The sequence below is a fragment of the Carex rostrata genome, chromosome 4 (genome assembly GCF_964058835.1).
Source record: "Carex rostrata chromosome 4, lpCarRost1.2, whole genome shotgun sequence".
NCBI lineage: Eukaryota > Viridiplantae > Streptophyta > Magnoliopsida > Poales > Cyperaceae > Carex > Carex rostrata.
In genome coordinates this window covers 6,700,959-6,710,600 of record NC_135921.1, presented here as the reverse complement: position 1 = coordinate 6,710,600, position 9,642 = coordinate 6,700,959, and the positions used below count along the sequence as shown (strand labels likewise).

General features: G+C 32.3%; 1 protein-coding gene and 2 non-coding genes across 3 annotated transcripts; all 3 read left to right on the top strand.

The window, feature by feature from the left end:
- Positions 1-5,085: 5,085 nt before the first annotated feature.
- LOC144552552 (cytochrome b-c1 complex subunit 6-2, mitochondrial-like) lies at positions 5,086-8,278 on the top strand. The gene is made up of 5 exons (XM_078300517.1): positions 5,086-5,228; positions 5,838-5,882; positions 6,222-6,306; positions 7,218-7,307; positions 7,993-8,278. Coding segments are annotated over exons 2-5 (210 nt in total). The 5' UTR covers positions 5,086-5,228; positions 5,838-5,880; the 3' UTR covers positions 8,026-8,278.
- Positions 8,279-8,658: 380 nt separating this feature from the next.
- On the top strand, positions 8,659-8,744 carry TRNAM-CAU (transfer RNA methionine (anticodon CAU)). Its single transcript is given in 2 exon segments — positions 8,659-8,696; positions 8,709-8,744. It is a non-coding gene; the product is annotated as a tRNA-Met (tRNA).
- An 11-nt stretch (positions 8,745-8,755) lies between these two features.
- LOC144553661 (small nucleolar RNA snoR114) lies at positions 8,756-8,839 on the top strand. Its single transcript, XR_013511429.1, has one exon. It is a non-coding gene; the product is annotated as a small nucleolar RNA snoR114 (small nucleolar RNA).
- Positions 8,840-9,642: the final 803 nt, after the last annotated feature.

Here is a 9,642-nt window from a genome sequence, read left to right as displayed (position 1 = left end):
ATTGTTAGTAATCCAACTTTAAAGTAATGTAAGACGTCCATATGGACAATTGTAGTCAATTGTTTTGTAAGTTGTAGGGAATCACCTACTAAGAAATTTCATTAAAAGAAAATAAAAATTATTTGCACGGTTTTGTTCATGGAACAAGACTTAAAAAAAAATCTAGTACGGTAGTTTCAATTTTTTTTTTTTCTAAGCTAGCATATATAGGCGCAGCCACGAGTCCTATATATCGTTGCATAAATCCTAAATAAATAACAAAAACTTCCTCCCTCAATCCTCTAAACCCGTAACCGGCCGGTTGTACTTCAATTAAATTTGAAAAACAGCGTTGACATACAAAATAACAATAACAAACAATGTGACAATTATACAAAATATAAACACTATAATATATCATACATATATATGTATAAGAATAAGAATAAGTTATTCCTTTAAAAGTTTAATTTATTATAACTTTTTAATGTTTGAAGTAAAAATTACACACTACATGATATATACTCGAAGCGGTTAATTATGAACCAGAGCACTGATAACAGAAAGATCATTATGAACTCAAGTCTAAAGAAGGTTCGATCGTGAGGTTAATAAAAAAAAAAAAAAATCAAGAGATCACAGTTCGAAATGACAATTTTGAATTGTTTAGATTCATATAAGAATTAATCATTTGATTCCCCTTTCAAATGTTCATTATAAGATTGAGAGTTTGAAAAAATGCATTATTTTGATAAAACCAATTGTCATAAGATTAAAATGTTCAAGCTTAATCTTAATGATATTTAAACCACTTGGTCTCGTACAAAATAAACTCAAATGATAGACTATTGCTACAAAACTTGAATTATCAAGTATATATATCAAGATCAATGGTTCAAATTTATTATTTAACTAGAGCTCATTTAACAAGCTTTAAATTTAGCTCACGAACTCTCTCTTGGTAAGCTTACGTTCATCCTGGGGTCACTCTCTGGTAATTGACTACCTAGATATATCTGATAGCAATATATGTCGATTTCATATAATCTTGCATTAATTTCGAGATACACCTCTCGTTCTCAATCAAAGGCAACTTGATTGCCCATCTGTTATATTCAACAAATATCTTTTAAGCAAGATAAATTCTGGGATCCACGCCACTACATAAATATGTAAGCACGTGGCAAAATAAAATAAAATAATAATAATGTCATGTGTAACTTTAATATTATCGGTATTTCGAACACTCAGGTTGTTTCAAAATTATATCCACGGTTTTAAAATATATATATTCTTGTAGTGCACGATAGATAATTATTATATATTCTCAAGAAACGTGAAATCATTCTTATTTGAGAAAGTATTCTTGTTAATAATAAATAGAACTCGATCGATCGATCTCCTTTTTTTTCTTTTGATATATACAGAACTATTTTAATTAGCTAAATCATGGATGCAACTAAATCTCTTGTTTCGATTTCTTTTCTGATTCAAGATATATTATCTATTTCATATTAATTAAACACATATTGACCATCGAGCTATATAACATAACATTCCCATAAAATTGTTATTATCAGATTTCCGAATTGGTATTATATATAGTTGAAGATAATTGTTAGCATCCCAATTTAAGATGCCAATATGGATATAATTGTTTATTTTTTTTTTAAAGTGGTAGGTAATTATTCACCTACTAACAAATTTTATTAAAAGAAAATAAAAATTATTTATAAAGGTTTTGTTCTCGATCGGAACAAGATGTAAAACTATTTTGTACAGTCTGTTTCAATTTTCTTCTAATCATAGGCTCAGCCTTATGTCCTATTGTTGTATATATATATTCATCATTAGGCACATTGCTGTCATGGTAGCTCCGTGCCAGAATATTCTGTTGTTCCTTCCCTTCCATAGGTTCCATGTTAGGGCCCCGCGCCATAAGTTTGTCCGACATATGTGATGTGCTGTCGTTGGCAGAGATGCACATAGAGTGAGCATAATAAGGTTTTTGGATTTGTGGTGATTGAGGTTGTGGGGTATCTCAGAACATACTCTTCGATCATGCGTAGGGTACCTCATAACATAAATCTATTTGTGGTGATTGAGGTTGTAGGGTCCCCATGCAACCAACACAAATCTATTTTTTAATTTGACTAGAAGTTATTCTATGCGTAGGGTACCTCAGACAGACTCTTCCATCATGCATTGAAGGTGTTTTAGTTGTCTCCGTCTGCGCAATGTGAGGCATGAAGAAAAATAAACATGTTAGAAAGAAATTACAAACAAGACCATTGAGTTTGGGGGAAAAAGAAAGTATAAACAATCCAAAAAATAAAAAGCTATGAAAGTTTAAAAAGAGAAAGTGAGTTTGGGGGAATTACGGAATTGAAAGATCGGTGATAATACCGACATCTTTACTTCTACATATTTAGTTTAAAAAGAGAAACTGAGTTTGGGAGTAATTAGAGAATTGAAAGATAGGTGATAATACTTTTTATCTATATAAAGCAACATCTTTACTTCTACATATTTACATTAAAGAGAATGGTTAGTTGTTGAGAATGCATATGTATGCAGTAAAGCAACATAGATTTTGTTCATAATTGACAGTGGAATAGATTAAAAAAAACAGAGCAAACAATATATTGTGTTGCATTCTATGCTAGTTTTTGTAGAGACAGATGAATTTTTCTGAACAGCTATATATCTTTCGTGACAATTACATAAAGTTTAACAGTATTTGAAGCACTACAACTTTTGTATAATAAAAATCACTAATTAATATACTAAAAATAACTACCCACTACAGACATGAACATGTGCTAAAAAGAACTGTTAGTATTTCCAATAAGTCTACCAAGTTTTTCAATAAAAAAAAAAAAGCCGGTAGGATGATAGGATTACAATTCAGTTCAGTTCCTACTGGAACGATATATGTGTAAAATTAAATCAAAGATGAAAGTTGTCACTAGGAAGCATTTTGCAACTCTAGCTGTAATCTTCCTTCTCTTCACTATAAAAGTCGTGCCCTCATTAGCTGTAATCTTCATTCTCTTCACTATAACAGTCGCACCCTCATTAGTATCCACACAAACAAGTTGAAAAACAACAGTAAATCTGTTCGCTAACACCTAATAGACAACTCCTTTTTTCTCACTCTCTTAGTTTTAGTGGGAATATGCATGTATACATGTGACAATCTGAAAATCCAAACTATTTGCATATATATAACCCAACGCTCCAGTTTGGTCACACTGCTTTGGTCAAACCTTTTCAATGAAAGTGCAAAAACTTTTCATTCATAGTTCATGGGACAAATATAGTTTAATTCATATTTAATTTTTTAAATTAAGTATTAATTTTGGTCATTGTTGGACATCAATTTTGGCATTTTGGCATGAGGAGAAATTTCTTGTGGAAGGGGAATGAAACATGTAAGGGATGACACTCTAAACTGGGATCAGGTGCTACAGGACACCATTGCATCCTTCTTTTTCAAGGATCCGGCCAACCTAGTGGGTTTTTACTCGTGTTGGATTCAAACAGATTGGCACAATGGTAGTGCAAAGTGGCGATGGAGTGCGGATGGTAAGTTCTCATCCTCATTGGCATACAAGGTAATGCATGATCGAGGGTTGCGATGGCCTTACCAGCAGGTGTTACGGAAGATGAAGATACCAACCAAAGTGAAATCCAACTTCTTGAAATAAATACAACTATCATACTCACTATGCAAGAAGGCAGTTTTCACATTCATTTGCTCCAACTCCAAATCCTTTATTGCTACCAAAGATAACAAAACTCAAATGGAGGTATGCTTTACTATGAAAGATAACACATCATTTAAGTCCACATCCTGAATTTGACTATACCATTTAGCCACAAGCCTTATCTTGTATCAAAAATCTGCGGGATTTGAGCCATCAATCTTCCTCTTAAACACTTATTTGCAACCCACAATCCTCTTACCACTAGGAGGCTTGTCACACCCCAGATTTTGACCATGCGAAGCGTGATTATAACATCATCGCACTTTTTCTTGGCCCATCAACCTACGTCGCCAATAGAAATGAAAACAAAAATAACAAAATGGAGTCAGCTACAAAGCTCAGTAACCGATTATTTAACGACGCGCTTCTCTATAATTAGCTTAATTTAACAACCATTCAAATAGACCGGATTAATTCACACAAATACACATCAAATTATGCACGCATATTTAACCAGCAATAGCACATCAGTCTAGGTTATCCATAAAATCAGTTACATCATATTCACACATGTGTAATCCCTGTCACAAGCGACCTTGGGAATGGTCTCTGCCAAGAAAGAGCCACTGTATTTGGTGCCAACATTGCGTGTTCCTTTGCCTAATGATTAGATTTCCAAAATTTTACTCTGCTGAATATAATGTGTGTATATATAAAAACAAGACAGAAATATATTCAAATAATTGTATTGGTAAATCAGAGGGGTGTGCGTGCTTGGTAGAGTCTAATTTTCCATTAAAATGTGTGATTTTCCAATAAATTGTGTGCAATAATATATGTACTATGTTTCTCGTGTAGCAATTAATTGTGTGTCATCTGAATCTATCCAGTGCGTAGTTAATCCTCTAAATTGATAGGCAACGATTGGAAAATTCAAATCCTAACTTGTGATTACCATGGAACCTGTAAAAGACCAGGCAAACAGGTACCAATCCTAATTGCATCTCCTGTATTCTTTTCACATTATCTGGAGCCATTACAGGTCACACTCCTGCAAGAACCCGGCCATATACACTGATTGATTTGATATTTGATATGAACTTGGTATATTTTATTAGTGGAAGAGGGAACTCTCCATGACAGACATTTTACTTCTCCTATAGGTCATATGGTGACCTTCTGCAGCTGGACTATTATAGGCAAATCACTACTGTTGGTATCATGTAATTATGCTATCACTATGTTCTCTTTGACGAATGCTGAAGTTAGAATTTCCACAATATTAATCCAATATTTTGACCGCCTGTTTATAAGATTAATGGGCCGACATTGATTGACCCGACCCGTTAAAGCCCATACAAAACAGCGGTCTACTCTTTTAACAGCAACTCACAGAACCCGGTCCGACAAACCAAACAAACCCTCCGTCTTCGCTACTAAAAGAGATTTAAAAAATAAAAATAAAATAGCGATTTTTTACTGATTACAGTCTTAGGGAGATCAGTGCCACCATTACTGATTACTCTCGTCGCCCTCGTGGTAAGAAATTCTTTCGACTATTCCAGCTTGTATCGTTATAATAAGATCTATTGTTGTTGTACGAGTTACTTTTGTTTAGATTATCTATTTTTCGTCGTATTGTATTAACAATTTGACCTCAAAAGATTTGGGTTGTGATTTAGTGATTTGGGAAAATAAGCATCTTTATTCTGATGCTAATTTTAATCTTTGTTATATATTATTAGTATGTATTTTATCTGCATTATCTTGGTGTTTTTGCAAAAGTAAGCTGAAAATTCATGGTTTTCTTTCTAATTTCTGAATTAATATTGCGTGTATATCTCTTAAATGCCATGAGATTGTCAGACAGATTCTATTTTTATGCAAAAATGTGGTATATTGGGTATCATGCAGATATGCAATTTTGCAAGGGCATTGATAGATTCTGCAATTATGGGACTATGTTAAGGGTGTGTATGTAAAATCCAAAAAGGATCACCAGATTTTATACTATTATTCGATAATATATAGTGACAAATGTTGGTCTCTCTTGCTTTGTTTATATATTTATATATTTATATATTTATTTGTGTTTTTGTAATTAACTAAATACATTGTTTGTGTTGATATCATTTGGCCTGGTAAAAGAAGCTGAAGCTGATAGAGGCATCACAACTTGATTCTTCTCAAAATGTAAGCTTTGAAATGTCTTTCCAATAGATTTAGGTTTCAAGTATGTTAATTATACTTGACCTAGCTGTACCAGTTCAAAAAGTTTGGTAAACACAAATTGAGCTTTAATTGAACCTAATACAGCAATAAAACCTTAAAAAACAAATAACAAATCACAGTATAAAAGAAGGTTGACTGCATGTTGAATTCACCAAAAATATACAAAGAATAGAACAATCTCATTTGTGTGCCTGACTCGTGGGGTTCTGGTACAAAGAAATTTGCCCAAAGAAATGCAGAATTACTGAAACTTTTAGAAGATTAAAGATTTACTAATTAGAAAGTATGTTTACAAATCAGGGCTGAGGAAGAGATAATGGATCAAAAGAAGTATTTCGAAGACACGTGCAAGCCCAAGTGCGTCAGGCCTCTTCGTGTCTATCAGGTACACTTTTTACCATTTTGATCTTGAAATTTGTTAATTTTTCTATCAATTTTTCATTTGGTAAAATTTACACCATGGATGGGCAAAAGTTTCCAGGTTGCAACTTGAGTTGATTAGAAATTCTACATTATAAGGTTTTTGACCATTTATGGTGTACTAATGATATTTTATTTTTTTTGCAAATTACCAGGTTCCTTAGAATATTCGCAAATTGAACCCAGTGTTTTCCAAATTGTAAATAGGACCTTACATTCTTTTATTATCTGCTGATTGTAGAAGTGCACTCTTCTAGATTCTTTTAATTGGAACAAAGAACCCTGAATCATCATTTCTAAATACAATTTGAATTTTCATCCTCTAGTTGGAAGAATAATATAATCAGTTTCATAAATGGAGCTGTTGTAGGAGTAGAACTAGGGTGTTCTTTAACCACTAACCATTAAAAAAAGAAGAACTAGGGTGTTCTTAAATTCATCAAGTCTCTTTGTAAACTCAACTCTAAAATATATCGGATTGGCATCAAACAACAAATCTAAACCGTTGAAATCCATCCACCTTATGAATGATGCGTCTACACGTGAAAATTTTAAATTTTCAAATTAATTTTGTATAGAGTCAAGTGGTCAAAAAAAGTTAAGAAAAAATGCATTAAGATTAAATTTTATAAACCTTCTGATTTTGACCGCTTAGCTTTATACTAAATTAATTCGGAAGTTTAAAATTCTCGCATATAGATGCATCACTCGTAAAGTAGATGGATTTCAACGGTTTGGATTTGTCATTTGAAGTCAATGCGATAGATTTTAGACTTGAGTTCACAAAAGGACTTGGTGAAGTTAAGAACACCCAGTTTTACTCTTGTTGTAGCTTATTATGTTTATTTTATTCAAAACATTTCTCTATAATAACAGGAATGTGTGGAAAGAGTTAAAGATGACCAGTCAGGCCACAAGCACTGCACTGGTCAATACTTTGACTTCTGGGCTTGTGTTGATACCTGTGTAAGTATTTTGTATCTGCCCTTCTAAATTTGAAATTTACATTTTATTTGGGTAAAAAATAGTTATTTTTCCTTAATTGGAGATTAACAAAGAATGCAACAATCATTTTGTGCACAAATTTTATGTGTAACTGCGCCAAATTATGTAGCAACTTAATGAGAATAATTTTTTTTTTCTTGGCCTTTATGCGAAATGTATTAGTTGGATTTAGTTAGAAAAAATGTTTATAATAAGAGGAGGGTTCACATGCCTCCATGTTTTTGTGCCTCCATCATGCCTCCATCTCCCTCCATCATTTTCAAAGTTCAAACAGTCGATCCGAACCGCTCAACCTAAACTCCATACTAAAATATGTTTGGAGACCAAATTTTATATTTTTAGGAATTTTTTTACTATTTTTTTAGATAGGTAGAAAAATACTGTTTTTAGATGGTTCAGATTTACTGATTTTGTACCTATCTAAAAAAATAGTAAAAAAATTCCTAAAAATATAAAATTTGGTCTCCAAACATATTTTAGTATGAATGTTAGGTTGAGCGGTTCGGATCGACTGTTTGAACTTTGAAAATAATGGAGGGAGATGGAGGCATGATGGAGGCACAAAAACATGGAGGCATTTGAACCCTCCTCTTATAATAAAATAGAATATTTCAGTTTCTAATTTGGATTCTCAATGGACTTTTAGGTTGCACCGAAGCTCTTTGGGAAGCTGAAATGACTTGCGCCTCTTTTGTTGCTTTTGCTTATCATCAGTTTAATTTGCAAAATTCCCTCATTTTTTGTTTGTGTTTGTTTGAGTTATGAACTATTCCAGTAGAACTGGATTTCTCCAGGGTTTATGTTACCCTTTGTTTAACTACGTGCTAAACCTAGTTTAGAATTTCCGGTTTAAAATAATGTAGAAGACTAGATCATTTAATTCTTGTTAGTTTTTAGATCAATATTGAAAGTTTTAAAACAATATATTAGCACATCAGCTCATATTTTTTTCTTAACATTAAAAAATAAAATTTAGACCATGAAATCCTCAAAAGGTCATTTCAAATTGTAAACGAATTATTGAGCGTTTCCACACCAAACGTTGAATTATGACAAAAGAAAAAAATGACAAGCAATTGTTCACTATGCTCAACTTTTCTTTCTGCCACGGGGACAACGCATTGGATTTTTCATCCTTTTGTGATATAAAATGCTTTGGGCAATTTCTACTTTTTATAGGGCATTAGTCAAATATATTATCAGCTGGGTATTTATTATAATAAAAATGTATTATAAGAGCGTAGTAGTCAGAGGAAACTAAAAAGCCTACTCTAATCAGTCATATAGGTTAAGAAAATGTTGTTAACACTAAGGGGTGGTGGCGCAGTTGGCTAGCGCGTAGGTCTCATAGCTTATTGAGTGATCCTGAGGTCGAGAGTTCGAGCCTCTCTCACCCCAACCAAGTAATAGAACGATGACGATACTGCATTAGTGATGACTTGGGGTCAATCACAACCGTCTGATTATCAGATGATACTTGCAATCCTGAGTTCTGTTTCTTTTTCGGTGTCAATTATTGAATTACCCCTCTTGTCTGCATCCACGTGCGCCTTTATAAGCGGAGTTACTACGTCTACATGATGCAATTTTGTTATTTTCAGGACTATGTAAATAATTCCAATTCCTCCTTTGAAATTATAACTTTTTATTTATTATTTGAAAATTTTATCATAGTTAATATACTTATTATTTGTTACGAATATCAAATATGAAACTTGCTATTTAGTTTCGTTAATTTATTTACTTAATGAGGAGGGTTCAAATGCTTTTATTTTTTGTGCCTCCATCTTGTCTCCATTATTAAAAACTTATTAAATTCAAAATTTAAAACTTAAATGTCAAAATTAAGCTGTTGGATATGATCTACATCATTTTATTTATGCATGTGTAGAATGCGCTCTTATAATACATTTTTATTATAATATAACAGATGATTCAAATCCTCCAGACCGTATAGAATGAGATTTGAATCGTCTGTTATATTGTATAAATCATTTTATTTATTTTTATTTGTACAATATACCTGACCGTGTAGAATGAGATTTGAATCGTCTGTTTAGTCTGAAAGTCGTAAATAAACTCATTAAAGGAACTGGTGAGATTTGCATCACCGTCACCATCATCATCATTATTAATAATTATACTTGCATCGAATTCTGATATGATGCTTTATTATCAGTTTTTAATTTTTAAAAAAAATGTATGTTCGATGTAACTGTATAGCAAAGTTTCAATTTTTAATTTGATGATTGCTCTTTCATCTCAAATTATTGCTCTATAAATTTTGTGATGATGC